The sequence below is a fragment of the Dromiciops gliroides genome, chromosome 1 (assembly GCF_019393635.1).
Source record: "Dromiciops gliroides isolate mDroGli1 chromosome 1, mDroGli1.pri, whole genome shotgun sequence".
Taxonomy (NCBI): domain Eukaryota; kingdom Metazoa; phylum Chordata; class Mammalia; order Microbiotheria; family Microbiotheriidae; genus Dromiciops; species Dromiciops gliroides.
In genome coordinates, this window is record NC_057861.1 from 46,331,422 (window position 1) to 46,356,316 (window position 24,895).

Genomic DNA, 24,895 nt, shown 5'->3' on the forward strand with positions numbered 1-24,895 from the left:
CTGGGGGCCCCAACCTACCCATTATGGCTTTGGTGGCTCCTTCTCTCTTTTCTCTTTATTCTCAGGTGTGAGAGATGGTTCTGGGGGCAGGAGGGAAGAGAAGTGGAAGGATATCTTAGGAGTTGATGGTGATGTCAAAACAAAAAGGTATCAATACAAATTTTTTTTAAAGCGTCCTCCCCTTCCCATTGTACCATATTGAGAGGGGATCATTTCATTTTGACAGGTTATTGGCATTGCCTTTCCCAGGAAGGGTCCAGAGGCTTTTCCTGGCAGAGTGGGCCATGTCCTGTACTACAACTAGCTATGTGTTCCATTTCTTTTACAGGAAGGCTCCTGGTGAGTAGGTAAGGACAAGGCCTGGTCCCAAAGTCAGAGGTAAGCAGACTACCACCACTTGCCTTTTATTCACTGGGTGGTAGTAGTCAGTAGCTAATGTGAAGTGAGGAAAAGGACTAACTGTGAGGGGATACCCTTGCCTTTTCTTTACAGTACCCCTGATAGCCTAATCTATAGATAGCTGGGATCTGTAGGCTTGTTTTTGAAATATAGCAAGTATATTTGAATAGGATTACATTTCCCATAATGCCTTGGCCCAAAGCATGATCATTCATTGGAAAAATTCGTGGGACTCTTTCTCATAATGGTGTACCCAAGGGTTATGGTGTCATAGTTAGTGCTCACATGGAAAGAGAAGGAGGAGGATATTTGAGACTGCAAGGGGTGGAATCCAGAAACCAAGAATCTTAGAGAATTCTGGGACCCCATGAAACAAGGAAGAAGACATCCAAGATAGAAGAGTTTCAGAGACTAACCAATGATTACAGGAGAGCAGAGAGCTTCATGGGGGTGAAGTTTCCCCTCCTCTCATTTCAGCTTTAAAAGGACCTTACATCTGCCTTCTCTTTTGAAGTAGCATGTTCAGAGTGATTTATTTTCCCACCACTCAAGGGGAGGAGGGGGATAAGATTGTACTTATTCCAGAATGTGATTGTTTCCCTGTTATATACTTTCATGTTAGCCCATTGATCACACCCATGCTATGGACCTTCCCAGACTTAGGTTAGAATCATGAGATAGAGTCATCTGAATCATATTGCCCCCACCCAGTTTGAGACTGGGAACTTTTTAATTTATTTATTTATTTTTTTAGTGAGGCAATTGGGGTTAAGTGACTTGCCCAGGGTCACACAGCTAGTAAGTGTTAAGTGTCTGAGGCCGGATTTGAACTCAGGTACTCCTGACTCCAGGGCCGGTTCTCTATCCACTGTGCCACCTAGCTGCCCGTGAGACTGGGTACTTCTAAATCAACTCCTGTCTACATATTCAGTTGCTCACCATTTCAGACACAAGCAAAGAATAGCATTGAAATAAAAGAGCATTTAATTAGGACTTAAAGGAAGAGTGAAGTAATAGCGGACCATTATTACATGCATTCCAGAATGAGTGAAATCTCATCCTCTTCATGCATTGAGTAGTTTGGGAAATGATTCCCTTCAAAGTCACTACCCAAGTCAGGAAGGTAAGTGCAAAATCTTGTGGCTAAAGAAAGAAGTTGGGACCCTCACTCGTGCTATTCTTGTGTCTTTGAAGTTGTCTCTCAGCTTTAATGTCTTCTCCCCATTCTCTGTGGGGGATCAGATAAATTCCAGTATTCCTGAATTCCTGGATGTCATCCGTAGTCCTGAATGTCCCTAAGGTCTCTCCACCCAGCCACTTATCCCATCTCTCTAATCTCCAGTCTTGTGGGATAGAGAGTTCTGGGAACTCCATAATCTAGGCCAAGGCATTCTGAGAAATGCTACTCAGTTGTATTACTCAGTCATGCCTATCACACCAGCAAAGAACTTGACTGTGTCCTCATGGTGACTAACTTAAGTGTTGGTATCAGTAATTTTCTAAAAGAAAAGGGGGTAGGAAGAGAGAAGAGGGGCACCCCTAAGGTTGTAGCTCATCCGGCCACCCCAAGTCCTCAGAAGCCCCCAAATTGTTTATTCCCACACTAATTAGATCCCTAGTGTCTGATAATCCCAAATAATCATCATACCCAGTGAACCCACCAATGTTTGACACTTCCCATGCTGATTCGCCTAATGACTTAAATGCCTGACATTCCACGTGGTGATTTATCACTCCAATAACTGATGATCTACAGAGTAATGACCTACATCCTTCAGTGACAAACATCCCCATCGGCCATCATCTTCAAGAGAACCATTAATACCAGTGACCAGCCACCCACACCACACATGTCCAGTGATTGGTACCTCTATGAATTAATGCAACAACCTCACTTGCAATCTCCCCAACACACTCTCCCCTGCTTGACTTTGTGTAAACACAAAGAATTCTTTACCTTCCTCCACTGTAGCTCCCCCAAACTTCAACCAGTCACAGGGTCCCAGAGAAATTCAAAGCAGAGGATAGAGAAATAGCTGAGTTTATTTCACTGACATGAAGCTTCTGGCTGGCTTCCCTTGGACCTGCAGCCTGGGTTTGGCTGGCCCTCCACAGACCACCCCACCCTATCCCCACCAGACGCCATCCAGCCCCAGTAGGGAGGGGCCCAGAACTGAGGCCCAAGAAGGCAGAGGTATAGGGTCATTCCTGCCTTCCAAGATCCCACAAGCTCTGAGGATCCAAGGAAAGGGTGCAGAAAGGGGCCTGGCTTTCCTGCAGAACATTTACCCCAGGATCTGGAATTCTCAGTCCTCTGGGGGGGGAAGAGGATGGGAAGGGGAAGTTTTAGGCATCTGAAGGGAAGGCAGTGGTCTTGCTGGCACAGGAGAGGCAGGGGAAGAAGCCTCTCTGGGAAGAAGCAAGGTATGGGTCCAGGATCTGGGAAGGACTGGGGAGATCCGGGGAAAAGGAAATGGTCTTCAGGTACTAGCAGCCTCCTCCATCCGAGGGGCTCCTGAGGCATTTTCTGCCTTACTAGCTAGGCTGTAATAGTAGGTTCGAATGCGTTGTTCCACATCTGAGAAGCTTGGACGATCATCCCACCTGTAGGCAGGAGAGGCACAAACATTAAGTCAGTTCCTGGAATGTCTCTTTTTCTCTCCCACCTCCACCCCACAGGCTCACATTCGAGGAACAAGAAAAGGTCATCCTGTCCCTCACATATCCACCTTGGTCCCAGAGGAAAGAATTCGAATCAGCAGACCGGTGTCTCAGAGAGACCAATCCTGGATCAATACAAGAAAAACTTCCCAATAATAAAGCTGTCCCCAGATTGGAATGGGCTTTCTCAGGAGATCACAGGCTTCTCTTCCCACCCACTTCAAGTGGAGCTGGGGTCTTCACGTAGAGTCTGTGGACATGGTTTTGTTGAGTATGTTAAGAACTGGATTCCATTAGAATTGGTTTCCTCTGAAATCCTATGCATTTTGCTTTATTCATTTAACAAAGTGACTGTGCAGGGATTCATGGCTGGAATTCCCCAGACTGATGGCCAAAGGGTCCCAGGATCCCAGGACACCAAGGTTAGTAGTGGCTACTTCGTGACCACTTGTTGGGCATCCATAATGCAGAGTGGCTTCATGCTCCAGGTGGGGATTAGATTAGAACATTATTGATAGAGTCATAGATTTAGAGGTCAAAGGGCTCCTCCAGAACACTTTGGAACTATGCCCAAAGGGCTATGGGACTGTGCATACCCTTTGACCCAGTGGTACCACTACTAGGTCTGTACCCCCAAAGAGATCATAGAAAAGGGAAAAGGACCCAGCTCTCTTTGTGGTGGCAAAGAATTAGAAATCGAGGGGATGCCCATCAATTGGGGAATGGCTGAAAAAGTTGTGGTATATGAATGTCATGGAATACTATTGTGCTGTAAGAAATGATGAGCAGGCAGATTTCAGAAAAAGCTGGAAACACTTAAGTGGACTGATGCTGAGTGAAGTGAGCAGAACCAGGAGAACAATGTACACAGTAACAGCAACATTGTGTGGTGATCAACTGTGATAGACTTGGCTCTTCTCAGCAGTGCAATGATCCAAGACAAATCCAAAGAACTCATGATGGAAAATGTTCTCCACATCCAGAAAAAAAGAACTGTGGATTCTGAATCCAGATTGAACCATATTGTTTCTACTTTTTTGTTGTTTTTTTTTTCTTTTTTGAGGTTTTTCCCTCGTGTTCTGATTCTTCTTTCACAACATGACTGATGTGGAAATATGTTTAATGTGATTATACATATATAACATATCAGATTGCTTGCTGTCTTGGGGAGGGGGGAGGAAAGGGAAGGAGGGAGAAAATTTTGGAACTAAAAATCTTATAAAAACAAATGTTGAAAACTATCTTTACATGTAACTGGAAAATAATAAAATACTTTTATGATTAAAAAAGGAAAAAAAGAAAACATGAATAAAAGAAAAAAATGAAAGTTAAAAACAAAACAAACAACAGAGGACTCCTCCACCCCACCTAACCCCTACCCCATTTTATAGACAAGGAAACCAGACATTAAAAGTGACTTGCAGGGGGCAGCTAGTTGGTGCAGTGGATAAAGCACCAGCCCTGGATTCAGGAGTACCTGAGTTCAAATCTATCCTCAGACACTTGACACTTACTAGCTGTGTGACCCTGGGCTAGTCACTTAACCCTCATTGCCCCACCCAAAAAAAGGAAAAAAAAGAATAATAGTCACTCACATTTCTGTAGTGCCTATAAATGCCCTAATGAGCCAGGCAGTGCACACCATCTTACAGATAAGGAAACTGAGGTACACAGAGTCAAGTGACTTGCTCAGGGTCCCACAGCTAGTAAGTGCCAGAGTCTGGGAACTATGTACCTAGAACCTGGAACCCTATGAATCTAGATCATAAGGTTCAGAGCTGGAAGGGACTCTGGAACCTAGCTTCTAGCTCTGAACCCTAACTAGTCCAACTCACTTTCCTCCTTTTTTTTCTTTTGGTGAGGCAATTGGGGTTAAGTGACTTGCCCAGGGTCACACAGCTAGTAAGTATCAAGTGTCTGAGGCCAGATTTGAACTCAGGTTCTCCTGACTCCAGGGCTGGTGCTCTATCCACTGTGCCACCTCGCTGCCCCTCACTTTCCTCCTAATGGAGAAAAGAGACAGCCAGAGAGGTTGAAGGATTTTCCCTGATGTCACATGGGAAATATGGAGCAGAACTGGGATTCTGACACTTAAGCCAGGATTCTTCCCACACGCTCAGCCAGGTCAATTTCAGGAGGGGGTGGTGTGAGTGGGGAGGGGGCACTGTTGAGATCAAATGAGAGCTTTTCAAATCATAAAGTACACCATAAACAAGAGTTGTACTATCAATAATTATTAAAGAAATTATCAATTACTATGGCATCAGATATTGGGCTGTTGTATTGATGGAGGTGACAAATTTTGAGGTTTGAGGTACTAGGTAGTGGTATGTTAGGTGGTGGTGGGTTGTTGGGTGCTGGAATGAGCTGGTGCTTCCTTATTCCTATCTCAATCCAGTGGGACCAAATTTCCACCTCCCTATACCAGGAGACCTTCCCAGACCCTGTCTAGAGGATCTTGGGGGGGGCATTCCCCAGAACTGGAGCCCAGTGAGACCTAATTTCCCCTTCCCCATACCCCAGAACTAATAGCTAACCTTCCTACTAAGGCTCTCTTCCCCTTTCAGCCAGACATTAAACTCCCATCCCTACTCCTGCCAGAAAACCCTAGAATCTCCTCTCCTCTGGGGTCCACAGGTCCTTTCCTCACTTTCCAATGCCAGTGGGCTCCTCCCAAGGAGGAGATACCCCAATACATACTGAGGACTCCTAAGCCATGTCACCACCCCTGTTGTGGTACTTTTAGGACCCCTGGGCCTTTCCATTGGCCCTGGAGCTCAACATTCTTTTATGTGTGGTCTTCCCCCTCAATGCTTACTCAAGCACTTTTTTTTGTTTTGTTTTGTTTTGTTTTTGCCAGGCAATGAAGGTTAAGTGACTTGCCCAGGGTCACACAGCTAGTGTCAAGTGTCTGAGACTGGATTTGAACTCAGGTCCTCCTGAATCCGAGGCCAGTGCTTTATCCACTGCACCACCTAGCTGCCCCTCAAGCACTTTTATAAATGCTTTTTCATTCATTCATTCATTCATTCATTCATTCATTCATTCATTCATTCATTTATCAAAGCTGTTTGGTTCCCCAAGACCCCCAACCCCAGACCCCCCAGCACAAAGGTCACCACACTCCTCACTGCTCCTCTCCCCATTAGTTGCCCCCAAATTCTTGTCCTCCTTGACCTTTCTACAGGCCCCTCTTCTCCTGGACATCCTTTCCTCCTCATGACTCTGTTCTCTCTGGGTTCTCCTATCGCTATTTCTCAACCTCCTTTGCTGGATATTCATCCAAGTCATGCCCACTAAGCACTCCTAAGGCTCCATCTTGGGCCCTCTTCTAGCCTTCCTCCGTTCTATGATAGGAATAGGTCTTAGTATTTCTATAGTGTTTTAAAGCTTGCAAAGTGCTTTACAAATATTACCTCTGAGGTAGACAGAGCTTAAGTGACTTGCCCAGGATCACACAGCACTAAATGTCTGAGGCAGCATTTGAACTCTGGTCTTGCTAGACTCCACGTCCAGCTCTCTATTCACTGGGCAACCTAGCAATAACACTATTCCTACCCTCATGGAACTAAATTTGTAGTCCTATCAGCTCCCACAAGTTCAGTTATCATCTCTATGCAAGTGATTCCCAGAGCAATAATATCCAGCCCTAACCTCTCTTCTGAATTCCAATCTTGTATTACCAACTGCCCCTTGGGGATCTCAAATTGGGCATCTCAGATTCAACATGTCCAAAAAAATCCATTTTCTTCCTCCCTAAACCTTCTCTTCTTCCCATCTTCCCTATCGAGAGTACCATCATCCTTCCAGTCACCCAGGCTCACAGACTCAGTGGCATCCTCAATTGCTCAATCACAATCACCCCACATATACAATTTGTTGTCATAACTTGTCATTTCTTCCTTTAGAATATTTCTCTAGTGTTTCCCAACCACTACCCTGGTACAATCCCTCACTCCCTCAACTTCCTCAACTCCCTCCCTGTCTCAAGTCTCTCCCTGCTCCAATCCATCTTTGACTTAGCTGCCCAAATGTTTTCCCTAAATTCCCTTCTCTCTCCCCATACACACTCAGTATCTTCCTGCGGCTCCCTATTACCTTCAGGATCAAATGTAAAATCCTCTATTAAAATCCTTCATAACCTAGCCCCTTCCTACCTTCCCAGTACCTTTCTCTGTCTCCACAGCATAGTATAAGCAATTGATAAGTGCTGGTTCGGGGCAGCTAGATGGCACAGTGGATAGAACACCAGCCCTGGATTTGGGAGGACCTGAGTTCAAATCTGGCCTCAGACACTTAACACTTACTAGCTGTGTGACCCTGGGCAAGTCACTTAACCCCAATTGCCACACACACACACAGACACACACAATAAATAAGTGCTGGTTCATTGCCTATTGGTCAGAGAAGGGCTGAGGTGGGGCTGGAGAGTGGGCAGGGGTGGCTATGCAGACACTCACTTGTATATCCAGCAGTCTTTCATGAGTGAATACATTTCTTGGGGGCACCCATGAGGACGGTCCATCCGATTACCATCTTCAATAAATTTGATGACATCAGGGCCTTTCATTTTCTGTTCCAGGGACAGAAGCCAAGAATGAAGTGGGGGAAGTAGGGGGTGGGTGGGATTGGATGGGAATGATCAGAGGAGTCTTGGCTCCCCAAAGCCTGCTTTATCCTCTCTGATTTCCCTGAGTTCCCTCAGAGTTTCCTCTCTTCCCTTCATCCCCCAATCCATAATTTCCCAGCTACTCGGGCCTCCCCTGACCATCCCTGTCCTAGCACTGTTGTGCCATGGGACCATAGGTTTAGCATCATCTAATCCAACCCCTTTATTATACAGAGAAGTGAACTCAGGAACAGAGAGGGGAAGATATATATGGTCATAGATTTAGAGTTAGAAGGAACTTCAGTGGTCAATTGGTCTATCCCCCTCCCCATTTTATGGGCCTAGGGAGATGAAGAGACAAGGTCGAACAGCTTCTAAGAGGCAGGGCCTACATTGGAATCTAGGTCATTGCAAATGCAATGCTCTTTTGAATATATCACATTTCTCTCTTGCCCACTTGCCCCAAACATCTCTGACTCCTTCCTCCACCTCCCCCCCACCCCAAGTCTCCTGCCCCTTCCCTACCTTATAGGGCTTCTGGCCATAGGTGAAAGCTTCCCACATGGTGACTCCGTAGCTCCACACATCACTTCGGCTGGAGAATTTCCGATAGTTGATGCACTCTGGCGCATACCATTTGAGCGGCCATTTCCCTGCAGAGCGGGCCTAGAACGCAGAGGATGCTATAATGCGCTTCTCTCTTCCCGCCACCCTGGAGCTAGAAGGTTAAGCCTCAGCATCTCCAGCCCCTGAATTGGCCTTACACCAACCAATCTCAAGCTCAGGGGCTCTCTGGGATGCTGTCAGGGACCTTGACGTGCCACAACATCCTGGCCTACCCAGAAGGCCCCTCTCCTGGGTCTCCTATAAGGTACTTCCCGGCCCCCTAAGGCTTCTCTCCCCAGACCTTTCCGCAGTTCCTTTCCCCCCAACTTCCATTCAGGCCTCTTGCCCTGGGCCTCTTGTCCACCTATTCCCTTCTGGGTCTTCCATAGCTTCCCTCCTCCCCCGCATTCCCCACATTCTGCCCCTGGGAAGTCTCACGGTGTAGTAGCTGTCATCAGCCCCCAGTGCCTTGGATAAACCAAAGTCACTGATCTTGGCATAGTGCTGGTTGACCAGAAGGACATTTCGGGCAGCCAGGTCACGGTGCACAAAGTTCTTTTCTTCTAGGTATTTCATGCCCATGGCCACCTGGTGCAGCAGCTCCACAACATTGCTCATGGGGACCTCCTCCCTGGGGGATAAGAGTTGGGGGAAGGGTGGAGAGGCAGCCATAGTCACCAGCACAGGGCTTCCACTTCCTCTCCTCCACCCAGCCCTTGGTCCTCCTGGGCTTAGGCCTCTGAGCAGGAGCAGAAAGGGGACAGTCTATGGGTGAATATAGATGCACATGTATGGGAAATTCTTGGGGTTATGAGATGGAGTAAAATGTGCTGCCATCTCCAGAGGGGTGAGGTCAGTAAGAAACTGTCCACTATGGTGATGGACTCTGCACCCATTCCACCTATCACTGAGCTGCCCCCCCAAACTGTGTGGCCAATCAGAGAGCTGCTTACATCAGGATGCTAGGAGGGGGAGTGAGAGTGACTGTGGGAGGATGGCAGTGCACAGGGTACCAAGTACATACACACAACTGTGTGAGTGTATGCTCCCGTGTGCATGCACAGGTGTGTATAAGCACACGGGAGTATTGCACACCCATATACATGCAGCTCTCGGCATACCCAAATTTACACATGGACATGCAAGCAGACAAATGCAAGTGCACATACATTCTTATTCAATGCAACTAATATTTAGTAAACCCCTGCTACAACCACGGCAGAACCATATCTAAGGAATGCTACGCCTAGGGCAAGTAGCACCAGTGGCCCTGTGTGGATATGGCTCGAGTGTAAGTATGTGTATACAGAATGGGAGAGCGGTCCATCTTCTCAAAGGACTGGGGCACCTGTTGGCCAGTGTGTACGTGTATGTGCATGTGTGTGAGTGTGTGCACTAACCTATGTGTCTACATGCTTGTGTGCTTACATACATGTGTGCCTATATACATGTATGTTTAGGCAGACATGCACACACTGAGGGATGTATGCACAAGCATGAGAGTTGTTGTTCTGTAATGGATAGGACACCTAGAGTCAGATCCTTCTTTCTAAGATCTGTGTGAACCGGGACGAGTGCTTCACCTCTCAAGGCCTGTTCCTTCATCTTTTCTATGGGAACAATCAGACTTGGACTGGCTACTTCCTGGGCTTGGCTGTGAGGAAAGGGCTCTTCTATGAAAATGGGGATGATTTATTATGAGTATGGGTACTCGAATGTGTATGTGTGGGAGGGAGTGTGTGTGCGTATGCATGTGTGTATGTGCACGCACACCCTCGACCACCCTCACCCCTCCCTGCTTACTTCTTGCTAGCCAGGAACTTGTTGAGGGGCCCCGCAATGGCCATCTCCATGACCAACATGAGAGCCTCAGCCTTGCACACACCAATGATCCGTACAATGTAGGGGTTGTCCAGCTGGTGCATGATCTGGGCCTCCTTCATCATCTCTTCATTCTCTGACTTCTCATTGACATTCTTAAGCACTTTGATGGCCACATCGATCTGCTTCCTGCCCAGGACATGAATGGGTTGAGGTCACCAGCCTGACTTACTATCCTGCCCCAGCCTCCCCCAGCTCTAGGGCCCTTAAATAGCATAGATTCTAGCCTGACCTCCTCCTTGTACAAAGAAGGGAAGTAGGGGCAGCTAGGTGGCACAGTGGATAGAGCACTGGCCTTGGATTCAGGAGATCCTGATTTCAAATCCGGCCTCAGACACATGACACTTACTAGCTGTGTGACCCTGGGCAAGTCACTTAACCCCAATTGCCTCACACAAAAAAAAAAAAAGGAAAAAGAAGGGAACTAAGACCCAGAAAAGGGGGAGTCATGAATCAAGGGCACAATCAGTAGACTCCAAGTCTCTTGGCTCTCATCCGCCCATCACAGGCTCATACTCACCTAACTTCCATGACCTAGCATGGTGGAATAGAAGGAGCGGAAAGGGGAAGAAGTAAATAAGCATTTATTAAGCACTTGCTGCGTACCAGGTACTGCACTAAATGCTTTACAAATATCTCATTTTATCCTCACAACAAACCTATTATTATCCCCATTTTAGAGTTGAGGAAACCGAGGCAAACAGGGTTAAGTGACTTGCCCAGGTCCTCATAGCAAGTAAGTGTCTGAGGCCAGATTTGAACTCGAGAAGATGAGTCTTCCTGACTTCAGGTCAAGTACAGTATTCACTGTACCACCTAGCTGCCTCTAAGGAGTTCCAGCTCCAGTATCTGCAGACCTAGGTTCCCACCTCTGCTACTTATTACCCATGTCATCTTGGACAAGTCACTTGAGTTCCATGGGCTTCAATTTCCTATAAAACTGTACCATGACAAGAGGCTAGTCTACCAGATGGCCTCTGAGGTCCCTTCTAGTTCTTGATTCATAACCCCATGATCCATAGGGTTCGTGGCCCTCATCTTACTTCCTCATCTTGTAGACCCCCTTGCGGACGGAGCCAAAGTTGCCGGAGCCCAGCTCCACCTCATCGATCATCAGATTCTCTCTCTTCAGGAAGAGTTTCTTGTCCTTGAGCTCCTCGGGGTCACTGTACGGGCTCTCATACACACTGGTGTCCATGGGCAGGACCCGAGAGCTCTCACCCTGACTCTTGATTGGGTGTGCTGCTGCCCATACAAGAGGGGGAAGAGAAGGGGCACAACTCAGTATCCAAGGCTTCAGAAGTTCCCCACCACACACCCCGCCACGCCTCCCCAGCCTAACATCCGTGACATGCCTGGGTTTGGCGTCTCTGTTTGGGAAGACCAGAAGTATGCTTCTGGCCCAGGGGAAGTCTTCCCTTCAGCTTGGCTTCCTGCCTCCCAACTATTCTTGGGACACTTGAAGACCCCCGCCTAGCCAGATCCCCTTGCTGATCTGGAGGGGATCTCCAAAGGCTCTAGGCCGGCAGTTCTTAACCTGGGCTCTATAAACTAGCTTTATTAATATTTTGGTGAATGGATTTCAATAGAATTGGTTTCCCTTGTTATTTTATGCATTTTCTAATGTCCTTAAAAACATGATTCTGAGGGGTCCATTGGCTTCACCAGACTGATGGCCTCAGCTGAAGCACCCCTGATCTCATAGAGCCCGAGCAGGAATTTCATACCCCCACCCACAGCATCCATGGCAAGTGGTCAGCTAGCCTGCCCTTGAAGACCTCTGGCGATGAAGAGCTCACTACCTTTCATGGCGGCCTATTCCGCATCCAAAAGGATGGTTAGGGACACTTTTCCTTGTATAGAACCTACACCTGACTCTGCAGCTGCCTCCCCACTGTATCCCCAACCCCTGCCCAGCAGAACAAATCTAACCTCTCTCCCTGAGAGCAGCCTTTACCTTTTGGAAGACAGCACCCAAAAGCTCTCCTCCAAAGAGCATACAGACTGCACGGACCCCTTGCTCTTCTCTGGCCCCCAAACTCACCTGGCTCAGGGGTGTATCCATCACAGTTGAGGGTGTCATTTCTTCTCTGGGGATGAGAGGTACATGGGATCAGTCACCCAGGGAGTATCAGCCAACAAGCAACTTCCTACTGTCTCATGAGGAGGGGGAGGCCTACCCCAACCCTTACTGGAGAGTTTGAACCCAGCATTCTATACCTATCAATACCCTTCCCTGGCCCCACCCATCCCAGCTCCCTCTGCTTCCTCCTAAAGGACCCAGGCCCTGAATAGCTCAGGAGCAGCAAGACCCTGGGAGGACAGGCTGGGGCTCTCCCTCCTATTCTCGGGACACCCACCCCTAATTCCTCCCAGAAGCCAATTCCCTGCCTCCCTAACCCCAGGGTCCAGACTCACAGACAAGGAGGGATGGACAGGGAGTGTGGGAGCAGCAGTCACTGGAAAAAGAATTGGGTTGGGACAAAGAGGGCCAATGAGGTGCCCTGTCTCCTCTAATCCAGCCCCGATCCCAGCATGGGTGCCAGACCCTGCCCTAGCCCTACACCTAAGCCCAACCCTGACCTCCCATCCCAATCCTAGCACCAACCCCATCATGGAAACCAAACCCTGATCCAGCTCCAAGGGTCAGGACCAGCTCTGAGCCCCCATCCCAATCCCAGCTTGAACCCCAGCCCCAGCCCCGAGGTCCCTTACCAGCTGCAGAAGAAGCAGTAGCATTAGGACAAATCTCCTTTAGACAGTAGATAAGCCCATCTGCCTTCAGCTTCAAATACTCTACCAGCTGGGGGGGGGGAGGGAGAGGAGGAAGGTAAAGGCATCGTCAGGGTTAGAAGGGTTCGCACATCTATAGAAACACTATCCAATCCTGGTGGGGGGAGCGGGGACGGAACCAGACCTTCTCGGGATCTCCTCAAAGGGAGAGAGAGGCAATGAGGGGGGAGCAGGCAGTGGCTATCAATGGGAGGCTAGGGATCTGGGTAATTAAGTGCAAAGGGAAATGAATGGAGACTGAGCTACTTACCTGCCACAAGGTGTCAAACTTTGTGCCCTCAGGAATACAGTACTTGCCCGACTTGTCCTGGTTGATGAGGTAGTGGTAGACAGTTTTGCCATAGATGAGGGACAGAGCATAGGTGCCTTGCTCCTTCCTGGGTCTGAGCCTACAGCAGGTGGCGGAGAAGGAAAATGAGAGGTCTCAAGGGCCCTGGGCTTATCAGGATGTGTCCCAAGCACACCGTGCCCTGCCTATGTCAGGATCGAAGATTGAAAGTTGGAAGGCACCACAGAGATCATCTAACTCATCCCTACCGCCACCATTTGACAGTCGAAGGAAACAGGTTCAGCAAAACTTTTTGCCCAAGTTCACACAGAAAGAAAAATGAATAGAGCCAGAATTTGGTACTTCTCCCGGGAGGATAGAGGAATAGCTGTGGCCGGTGAGTGCCCAATGTCTCAGTTGGGTTGTGAGTGGCCGGCCCAGCCTACTGTGTCCTGATGGAATTAGGTTGGGGTGGGGGGCAGTGGGAAGCCTGGTAGCTTCCCCTCCATTCTCTCAGTGGATCATGGGATCACATATAGAAGAGACCTCAGAGGCCACTCCTAGCTCAATCTCCTCATTTTGCTGAAGGGGAAAACTGAGGCCCAAGAAGATAAAGCGGCTTGCCCAAGGATACATCAGAGATGACATTTGAACCCAGGTCTTCTGAATCTCCAGAGTGCCTCACAACTATAAAACCACTCATAGGCAATTCCAGCCACAGGCAGCCACATACTCCCAGGCAAACACAAACATGGGCCAATATGCTTCCCATACTCTTAGAGGAAACAAACAGATATGTGCTCATGGACCAATTGGTACTGGGCACATCTCTCTAAGAAGGCCATTCACCAGGGGCAGCTAGGTGGCGCAGTGGTCAGAGCACTGGCCCTGGATTCAGGAGGACCTGAGTTCAAATCCAACCTCAGACACTTGACACTTACTAGCTGTGTGACCCTGGGCAAGTCACTTGACCCCAATTGCCTCACCAAAAAAAAAAAAAAAAAAGACCATTCACCCCTACTCACAAGCAGGCACAAACATATACCATGGGACCCAACACAATCTCTCAAGCAAACACACACAAATACGCTCACAAATACACAATCAATCATACCTGGATATCTCACAGTCACTAACAAACACACACAGTGTTCACATGTAAACAGCAGCCATCACAACATAAAACCTTGTCAGAAGGACCAGAATTTAAGAAGACCCTGAAGGACTAAGCCAGTTCAAGTGTTTCTGGTCATTTTTAATACCTAAAGCAAAGAAAATAGAGATAGTATGAAAATTTTTATTTTAAAGTAAAATGATAACACAATTTCTGCCTCAGTTGATATAATTAGGTACTTCTAGTGTTGAATTGGTCATATAAAGGGTCCTGTCCTTTTAACATAGAGCTTACTAAAAGCTATAGCAAAGGCTTTGGCCTTACTGGGGTTCACAGTGGCCAAAAGAATGGTCAGGTTGCTGATGGTGTTACGGGGCGGGGAAGGGGGGGGTCAGGAAAGGGGGCACAGTGAGGCAAGAGCACTAATGCTCTTTCCTCCCTATCCAAGAAAAGCCCTGGGATGAGCCTATGGCAAAGCGCTTAAGGCAGGGCTATTTTTAAACACTTTGGGGGTGGGGCAATGGGAGTTAAGCAACTTGCCCAGGGTCACACAGCTAGTAAGTGTCAAGTCAAGTGTCTGAGGCTGGATTTGAACTCAGGTACTCTTGAATCCAGGGCCGGTGCTTTATCCACTGCGCCACCTAGCTGCCCCCTTTAAACACTTTTAATAAGCATAAACGTTGTCCAATCTCTCTCTTTTTTATCAGTTAAATGATAGCTTTTTAATTGGCCCTTAAAGAAAAGAGGAGGCGTCCTGTCAGACAGCCTTAGAGATGGGAGCTACAACCAGAGGTTTGTAGCTTAAAGTGTGCATACAATGGTACCCTGAGCACTTAGCACATAGTGGGTGTTTACTGACCAACTTAGCCATTGATACATCACAGTTCCAACTTCCAAAGCATATACCCAATAGTGCCTAGGACACCAGGGTTCCTTCCACATTTGAGTCAGAAAGTCAACCAGGGTTTTTTGGGGGTTTTTTTTGGGGGGGGGCGCAGGGCAATGGGGGTTAAGTGACTTGCCCAGGGTCACACAGTTAGTAAGCATCAAGTGTCTGAGGCCAGATTTGAACTAAGGTCCTCCTGAATCCAGGACCCTGTGGTAAAAAACGAAAGTTTTAGTGGTCTGGGAGACCTTGAGGGAAAAGTTAAAAGGGGGGGTTTAATGCTCGTATATCCAATTTTAAATCTCACAGCCCGTGCTTTATCCACTGAACCATCTAGCTGCCCCGAACCAGGCTTTTTAATATAGTTTTCCCCACACTGACAAAGTTCATGCTGAAACAGACCACGTCACATGAAGACACTGTGTTCCTTACCAACACCCTACATTCACAGACATAGAACTATACCCCCCCTACACACACACATAGTTATACACACTGCTGCTCCCTGCCCCCACTTACAAGAACTTGCCATCGTGCTGTGAGCCTGAGTAGAGCTTCCGCTCAGCTTCCTCTCTGGAGATGGAGCTGTGGTACCAGGGCATCCGCTCATGGGCTGTGGTGGCAATGAGCTTCTCTACCTGGGGTGCCTGGCTGATGATGGCCTGTTCAAGGGCATCACCCTGGGAAGGGATAGGGTCCGGGTGGCCCCATGAGAAAGAATAAAAGCCCCCATTTCTACAGGGCCTTAAGGTTTACAAAGGGGGGATAGATATAAAGGGGGGATAGAAAAACTGAAGCGCCAAGAAGTGACTTCCTCAGGGGCACCCACCACCCCGCTCTACCTGGCCCCTCCCAGCCAATCTTCTGAGGGACCCCTGGGGCTCCCCTGCCTGGGCCGCACCTCTAGTTTCCAGGTCTGGCGCACATAATCTCGGACCATGCTCTCCCGAAGACTGTCAAAGACACCTGGCTGAGGCTCCATCCCGCTGGGCCTGTTGCAAGGCTTGCGCAGGGGGCAGGGGAGGCCATCGGCATCCTTGGAGTAAAATTCACAGAGCTCCGCTGGGCCACAATGGGGCTTGCCTCCAGCAATGGCGTAGGTGCCGTTCAGCTGGCGCTCGATGGGGTAATGGTGGAAGTGCAGGTCATACACCATTGAGAGCACGTAGCCTCCCAGGCTACGGAGGCACTGGCGCAGCAAGAAGAGTCCATCTGACATGCCTGCCAGCTTCAGGTGCTCCTCAGCCTCTGCCCTCGAGATGCTCCCATAGAAGAAGGGCAGGTGGGCAGCCGCATCTGGCATCGTGGACTCCTGGAGAGCACCGCCTGAGAGTGTAGGGGTAGTCCAAGCAAACCTAATCAGGCTTTGAATTCCCAGCCTTGCCCATGTCCCCAGGGGGCCCGGCTCAGGTTCAATCTTTGCCTCCTTTTGTCCCCCTTCCATACCCTGCCCAGAGGCTGGTCCAGCCTTCTCCAATCTCAGAGCTAGAAGAGGAGGACCTCAGAGGTCATAAAGTCCAACTCACTCCTGACCAGAATTACTTCTCCAATATCTCCAAATGCTCCTTCTGCCCCAGAGAGAAAACTACCTACAGAAAAAGTCCATGCTTGCCTCCCAAGGTTGGCATTATACTTTTAGACTGAGGCTCTATTCTTTTTTTTTTTTAACTTTATTAAGTTTCTGAATGGGGGGCGGGGCAATGAGGGTTAAGTGACTTGCCCAGGGTCACACAGCTAGTAAGTGTTATGTGTCTGAAGCCGGATTTGAAATCAGGATCTCCTGACTCCAGGGCCGGTGCCTCTATCCACTGCACCACCTAGCTGCCCCAAGGCTCTTATTCTTAAGAAAATTTTTTACACTGAGCTGAAATCTGACTCCTTCCATCTTCCATCCATTTTTTCTGATTCTGCCTTCAAGGGCCAAACAGAGCCAGTCTAATTGTTCCTCCAAAGGGGCAGCTAGGTGGCACAGTGGATAAAGCACTGGCCCTGGATTCAGGAGGACCTGAGTTCAAATCCAGCCTGACACTTGACACTTCCTAGCTGTGTGACCCTGGGCAAGTCATTTAACCCTCATTGCCTCGCCAAAAAAAAAAAATCAAAAAAACCCAAACAAACAAACTAATTGTTCCTCCACAGGACAGTGCTTCAAATACTTGAAGAAAGGTATCATATCTCCCTCTGGGCTTTTCTTCTCAAGGCTAAACTTCCTTAGTTCCTTTAAATTGATCCTTTTATGTAAAAAACTAAAACTGTTCTCCCTAAAATACTGCTCCCAGACCAAAACACAATTTTCCAAGTGTGGTAGGGACAAGTGTTATACATACTGAGCTCTCTTTCATAGTTCACACTCAAGTAATGTTTTATAATCACCTTCACATCTTCCATAGCACTATGGGACAAGGCCAGCAGAGAGGGAGATTAGTCACTCCATTTTACAGAAGAAGAAACTGAGGCCCAGAGTAGAAAGGGACAGCTCAATGCCCCACAATAAGTGGGTGGCAAAGAGGGGAATCAACCTCAGGCATCCAGATCAGCTCCCAGAAGTGTTTCCACCACACCTGTGTTGCTTCCCTGAGGCCCCCTGGGGGACATACAGCCAGAGCTCAATAAAAGTCTGTTGAAGGATTTGATTGATGATGGTAGGAATGAGGAAAGAGAGGAGGGGAAAAAGATGAGAGAGGAATGAGAGGAGGGGCTTAAGGGGAGGAAGGTGGGGGAGGCAGGAAGGAGAAAGGATGCGGTGGGAGGAAGGGGAGGAGGGAGGCCGGAAGAGGAGGGAGGAGTTGAGGAGCGGAGAGCAGGGGAGGGGGCCCACAGCCTCGGCAGGACTGGTGGCCGGATACTGTGGCAGGAAATTGTCAGCAGTGCTTGTCAAGCCCCTTCCCCAGGAGGCGCCTGGGGCCTCCAATCCGGCCAGGTTTACGGGGACTGGAGAGAGAGGGAGGAGTGCCCTGAAGCCAGGGAAAGAAAGATGGAGGAGAGGAATAAGAGAGAGCAGAGGAGGCGGTTGTTAGGAGGAGGTGGGGAGAGAGAAAGAGAAACAAAAAGGAAAGAAAAGGGGAAAGTGGAGAGAGAAGAGGAGGAGGCAGAAGGGAAGGAGATGAGTTGGAGGAAAAGGAGGGGTCCGAGAAGAGGGGGTCAGGATGGAGGTGTTGGTGGGAAAGGAAGAGCTGGAGGAACTAGGGGAGGGGCAGGGATTCCTTAGTAAAAGGGAACTGAAGTCTCTGTGGCCTGAGAAAACCTAGCCTGGGCATGGAGGAGCTGGCCAGAGGCCAGGGGATCCGTAGACCTGACCCTGATGGCCCCTGTGTCTGTGTTTGTCCCTGTGGCCAGGACAGAACTAACTCAATGATCCCTGAGGCCCTTTCCAGCTTTGCATCTTTGTTCTTAGGATCCCTTGGGTAGGAGAAGGCTGGGAAAAATATTCCAGCTTGTAGATCAGAGTCAAACTTCTCCTACTTCCTCTGTATTCACTAACCCACATTGAAGACCCTGCCTTACCCTCATCCCTCCTACACCTACACCTCACCCCTAGCACCCCAACCAAGCAGCCAGCCAGTCAGCATTATTGTTTCCTTCATGCCAGGTACTGTCTCCACTGTGTTTATTCCAAACGCTGAGCTTTGGCTCCTACGATTTTCCACACTGGAAATGTCTACCTGTCTTCCCTGATCTGGGCCCATCCCATCAACCATCTCCCTAATCCAGTGTCCAACTCACCATTTCCAGGCAGCCCTGCCATCTTGCTCCCACTTTGACCACTACCTGCTCCTAAGGACTAATAGAGGCCTCCATGTATAACCACCTACCACCTGTACATGCTTAATCATGTACCGAACCCCCACCTGGCAGATTGGGATCTGCTGGTAAACCTCAAAGCCTTCCCCATCCACTCTCCAAACCAGTTGGCACCGCTACATCTGCCTCCTCTCATTACCCGCCTCATTTCACTCCTGCCCCCCCTCAATTATTCCCCATCTCCACCACATTGCTACAGCTTCAAGAGGGTTAAAATAATAATAGGTCCAACCAGGCTGATAACTCACTTTCCTCGGAACAACACTGTAAGATAGGTAATGCAAATATTGTCTCTATTTTACAGAAAAAGAAACTGATGCCAATGGACAACAAGTGCTTACTGTGTGCCAAGCAACAAAGCTCACGATGTCTAACCATTTTGCCCTGAGTCAGTCACACAGCTAGCAAGTGTTCTGAGCTAGGATTGCAACCAAAGGCTCCTAACTCCAAGTCCCCACCATTCCATGCTACCCCAGGTTAGGCACCCCTTGGTGCCAAACCAACATCTCTATTCTGTATGTCCAAGTGGAAAAGAAGAATTAGCAAAGTCCTGAGTTAGGCTTCTGCTTACATTTCTATTCCCAAGGCTAATTATTTGCTTGTATCTCACTATCCTCAGAATAGGGGCTTCTTGAGGGCAGGGGCTGTGTTATAATAATAATATAATTGTGGAATTTAGCTGCAGTGGATATAGTATGAGACTTGGAGTCAGGAAGACCTGAATTCAAATCCTGCCTCAGAGCCTTACTGATACTGGGATAGTGTGACCTGGACTAATCACTTAACCTATGGTTACCTATGTTTCCTTATCTATAAAATGGGGGGGGGGGGAATAATAACACCACCTACCTCCTAGTGTTGTTATGAGTATACAATGAAATAGCTAGAAAACACTTTGCAAACCTTAAAGCCCCATAGAAATGCTAGCTATTATTATTATTACTATTATTATTATTGATTTAAGGATTACACATTGTTTTTCCCATAGCCCTGTGATCTAATACAAAAATTTTGGTGAATAAAGGGTCCAGGACTGTGATTTCTTTGGTTTAGGGAACCCCGGAGGTAGAATTCCATGCACTAAGGCTGATCAACAGCTTGACTTTCTATCCACCAATGATTGGCACAGAGCAGTCTGCACTCTGACTCTTCATGGTTGGATGGCCTTGGGCAAATACCTTGTTCTCTCTGGACCTCAATTTGTTCCTTTGAAGGATGAAGGAGTTGGATTGGATCAGAAGCCCTTCAGGGGATCTGTGAACTTGGATGGGGAAAAAATTACATCTTTATTTTAATATAATTGGTTTCCTTTAAAATCCTACATATTTTACACATTTAAAAAATACTATTCTGAGGAGCCCCTAGACTAACTGCCCAAAGGGTCCCTGAGACAAATTGTGAGGAACCCCCTATATTGGGTGTTCTCTAATCCAACTCTGAATTCTAAAAAGTTTCCGAGAGACCTGAGAGATTTAGTGGCTTTCCCGGGTCCACAAGACTTACACCTAAATCCTTCTGACTCTCAAGTCAGCCTCTTTACATCACACAACATTCCCTTTCTAGAATATTCCCATTTTACAGATGAGGAAGTTGAGACCTGGAGAAGTAAATTGACTTACCCATCACCATACCACCACCACCATTATCATCACCACTACCACCAGCACCCAGCACTTTTAAGGTTTGTAGAGAATTTGGTGTATATTTTCTCATTTGATCACCTGCCTGGTGTAAGAGCTGAGATTTGAACCCAGGCCTCCTGATTCCAAATGCATTCCTCTTTCTACTCTACCTCCATGACTCTATTTCTTCTAACCTCTGTATCCTCATCTCCTCCACCTTGCTCTGCCCCAACCCCAGAGAGACCAGCTCTGCATATGCATGGCAACTCAAAAAAATATTAACTGAATGAATTGGTTGGAGAGGTTCTCAATTTGAGGTCTATGAGCTTTGAAAAAATATTTTATAATTATTTCAACATAATTGATTTCTTTTATAATTCTGTGCATTTGGTTGTATGTATTTTTCTTTTCTTTTTTTTTCTTTTTCTTTCTTTCTTTCTTTCTTTTTTTTTTTTTTTGGCAGGGCACTGAGGGTTAAGTGACCTGCCCAGGGTCACACAGCTAGCAAATGTCAAGTATCTATCTGAGACCAGATTTGAACTCAGGTCCTCCTGAATCCAGGACCAGTGCTTTATCCACTGTGCCACCTAGCTGCCCCGGTTGTATGTATTTTTAAAAGCTGAGAAGGGGTCCATAGACTTCATTAGACTTCCAAAGGAGTCTGGGACACAAAAGTGGTTTCAAAACCCCAGGTTTAGTGGTGATGGAGGCCTTCCTGTTTCATGTTCCACATTCTCCAGCTCTAAACACCTAGAGATATTGGAGGATGGGGACCAGAGACCAAGCAGCAGCAAGAGTCACTAGAAGGAGTCACTGCCTTCAATATTTTTCTGAAATGAAAGGCTATGGACTAAGGAGGAACATGGTAAGTGGGGAACAGAGCTAATTTGAGAGTCTGAGCACGTAGATTCCAACCCCAGCCCTGCAACTTCGTAGCTGTGTAACCTTGGACAAGTCACTTTGCCCCTCTAGGTGGTGGGAATTGGTCCTTCATTTTTGAAGGAAACCAGTGATATCATGGGTCATGTCTTGGCTCCCATGAAGTAGATTTAAATGAGGCAGTTACAAACAGTCATCAGCCTCACTCTCTGTTCCAGAGTCATCAAAGTCCAGGGGCAAGACAAAACTCAATACTGGGGATGACCTGGGATGCATCGTATGACCTTGGCAACTTCTATGCCTGACCAAGTACTAAGGCTCTGTAGTTCTTGCTTCAGCCACCTTCATGACCATTGGAACAAATTGTCTCATCCACCCATTCTACTAGGGGAAGGTCTCCTATTCTTGGGGTAGACATCAGTTACCCTCAGCCTGGGTCAGCCTATCTGCCGAAACGGTTTTACCAGACACGTAGCTTTTTAGAGTCACAGACAAAATAACCTCAGATCTACATCTAATACCCTATAACTGGTTGGGTTTGGAAATTCAAGCCCAAGCACCAGCCTTGGGCAGGGACCCTGTTGGGCAATGCAATCCTTATCTTCCTCACGACCGCTTCCAACCCTGATGAATGCCTTTGTTCAGGGATTCAGTATCACAGTTAAATAGACAAAAGCGAACCATATGGAGCTGGGGGAATGGCGAGGCAGGCTCACTAAGAGAAAGGAATTAGCCCAGGAAAGGATCGTGGGAATGTTGTCCATGACTGGGAAATCAACGAATATTTAAACCAAATTGGCTCAGGAGACAGAAGGTAGACAAGGAAGGGTGAACCGTGCTCAGCCAGGGAGAGGAAGGAGTAGGAGACCTTGCCTGTCCTTAGGAACAGAGCCATCAGACCAAGGAAAGCTGGGGATACAAATCTTAATCCTGCATCTGACCTCTAGACTTTCGGTTGATTTACTTAATCACATATTTAAAGCTATAAGTTCCTTGGAGGCCACCAGAGTCCAATCCTTTTCTTTTACAGATGAGAAAATTGAGACACTAAGATGTTAAGTGGTTTGCTCAGTGTCATGTAACTAGGAAGTGTGTAAGATGGGCTTTGAACCCCACCTTGGAGTCAGGAGTTCAGTACCTTCCCCATTATACCACATTGCCACTTATCCTTATGTAACCTGGGCTTCTCAGGACCCGGCCCAGTTCTGACATGGAGATGACCTTAAGGGGCCTTTGAGCATGCCAGTTTGCCTAATGTGGAAACTGCTGCTACTGTGTAAATGGACTGTCCTCATACATAAAACATATTAAATTGATCCCAGTTAGAGGGATCTGGTAGGTAGAGAGCCTGAGGCCTCCAGGCCCTTGGCTAAAGAAGGAAATCTAAGACCTCAGTGACTCAGAGACCAAGAAGAAAGCCTTGGACTCATTCCCTTGACCATTCCAGAGCCTGATTATCTATGACTAACATAGCCTCCCTTCACTGGGCAGTGTCCCCTGGGGGCTTTTCCTCCCATGCCCACTAAGCCAAGACCTCGGTCTGCTACCAGGCTAGCTGTCAGGGACCCCTGCATCAGCCTGACGAGAACTTCTGCACTGGTCAGAGCCGGGGTTGCCTAAAAACTAACAAATATGTATCCTCCCCCTTCCCTTGAATCCTCCATAGAGCTGTGGAAAGAGTGCCCAGGAACCATCACTTATTCCATGTCTGTGGTCCCCCTTGGGCCTCAGTTTCCTTGTATGTAAAATCAGGAGGTTGGTCTAAATCAAAGCTTCTTAATCTGTGGGTCCCAACCCCATATGGGGTCATGTAACTAAATGTGGGGGTCACAAAAAATTTGGCAACCATAAAAGGTTATGTATACCTTTTATATATATACATGTGTGCATGTGTGTGTGTATATATATATATGTATATATGTGTGTACACCTATTTTTATATATGCATATATATGTGTGTATACATATATATACATATATACACACACACACATATATATATACACACACACACAGAAATATAGATATATATACACCGGGCATTATGGGAAATGTTTAAGAAGACCTGATCTATTCCTCCCAGCTCTATTGCTCTTCTCTTATCCAATCAGTTACTTTGCTAATTCAGCCTCCTAACCATAGCTACCACCCTATTTCAAGGCCTCATCACCTCTCATCTAGCTTATTTTAATTAAGATTGATTTCTCTGCTTGTAGCCTCTCTCCTAGAGACTTTGTTCCCATAACTACTAAATGAATATTACTAAAACACAAATTTGATCTCATCACTTCCTGACTTAAAATCTTCCACAGCTCCCCATTACCTCTAGGGTAAAAATTCAAAATCTTCAGTTTATCATTTAAATCATTTAAAATCATTTATCGTTTAAATCATTTAAAATTTCCGTAAAACTATGTCCCCTACTAGCTGTGTGACCTTGGGCACATCACTTAACCCCCATTGCCCTGCAAACAAAAAAAAACAAACTATGTCCCCCAAATTACTTAACTGGCAGACTCTTTGTCACAGCAATACCATTACTTGGCCTTTACCCCAAAGGGGTCAAAATAAAGAAGAAAAGAACCTCATAGGTACAAAAATATTTATAGCAGCTCTTTTTGTGGAGGCAAAGAACTGGAAACGGGGGGGGGGGTGGCACCTGTCAACTGAAGAATGGCTGAACAAATGGTGGTTAATGGATGTGGTGGAATATCATGATACCATCGGAAATGACAAAATGAATAACTTCCAAGGAAGCTGAGAAGACATGTAGGAACCAAAAGCAGGGTGAAGTGAGCAAAACTAGGAGAATGCTGTACCCTTCTAGAGAAAGACAACTTTGAAAGACTTGCTAGCTGGAGTCGATGCCGTGATAAAACTGGATTTCTAGAGGAGGAAGGATAAAGTGTACCATCTGCCAGAGAGGTGGTAGAATTAAGGAAACAGAAGAAGGCGCACATTTGGACACGATGTGAAAACCTGTTTTTCTGAACTGTCTGTGTTTGTTAGGAGGGTCTGCATTTTCTTTTATATTGTTCATAGGGAATGGGTGTAGGGGTGGAGAAGTGGGGGAGGTGGAATGTAGAAGGGCAGGTTAATAAATGCCTATAAAAAGTTTTAAAGAAACAGAAAGCCTCCACAATTTGGCTCCCACCTACCTTTCCAGTTATAATTTCATAGATTACCCTTTGTGAACTCTGTGTCCCAGTCAAACTGGCCTCCACTCCTAGTGGTCCTGCCTCACCTCGATCCATCTCATGCCTTACTTGGTCCCTTTAGGCCCAGGGGATTCCTCAGGTCTGGAATAGCCTCCTCTCCTCTGCCTCTTTTTTTTTTTTTTTGGTGAGGCAATTGGGGTTAAGTGACTGGCCCAGGG

At 47.3% G+C, this 24,895-nt stretch overlaps 1 protein-coding gene across 2 annotated transcripts in view; it reads right to left on the reverse strand.

The window, feature by feature from the left end:
- Positions 1-2,442: 2,442 nt before the first annotated feature.
- The window catches only part of LOC122743591 (tyrosine-protein kinase ZAP-70), a 197,620-nt gene continuing 175,167 nt past the window's right edge, over positions 2,443-24,895 (reverse strand). For both annotated transcript variants that reach the window (XM_043988652.1, XM_043988661.1), the window contains 12 exons: positions 16,119-16,543; positions 15,737-15,897; positions 13,200-13,338; positions 12,872-12,959; positions 12,575-12,615; positions 12,201-12,246; positions 11,200-11,401; positions 10,079-10,285; positions 8,714-8,906; positions 8,195-8,335; positions 7,521-7,633; positions 2,443-3,003 (listed from right to left, as the gene is read on the reverse strand). In XM_043988652.1, coding sequence (XP_043844587.1) covers positions 2,880-3,003; positions 7,521-7,633; positions 8,195-8,335; positions 8,714-8,906; positions 10,079-10,285; positions 11,200-11,401; positions 12,201-12,246; positions 12,575-12,615; positions 12,872-12,959; positions 13,200-13,338; positions 15,737-15,897; positions 16,119-16,543 — 1,880 coding nt within the window. In that variant the 3' untranslated portion in view covers positions 2,443-2,879. The remainder of the gene's footprint in view (positions 3,004-7,520; positions 7,634-8,194; positions 8,336-8,713; positions 8,907-10,078; positions 10,286-11,199; positions 11,402-12,200; positions 12,247-12,574; positions 12,616-12,871; positions 12,960-13,199; positions 13,339-15,736; positions 15,898-16,118; positions 16,544-24,895) is intronic.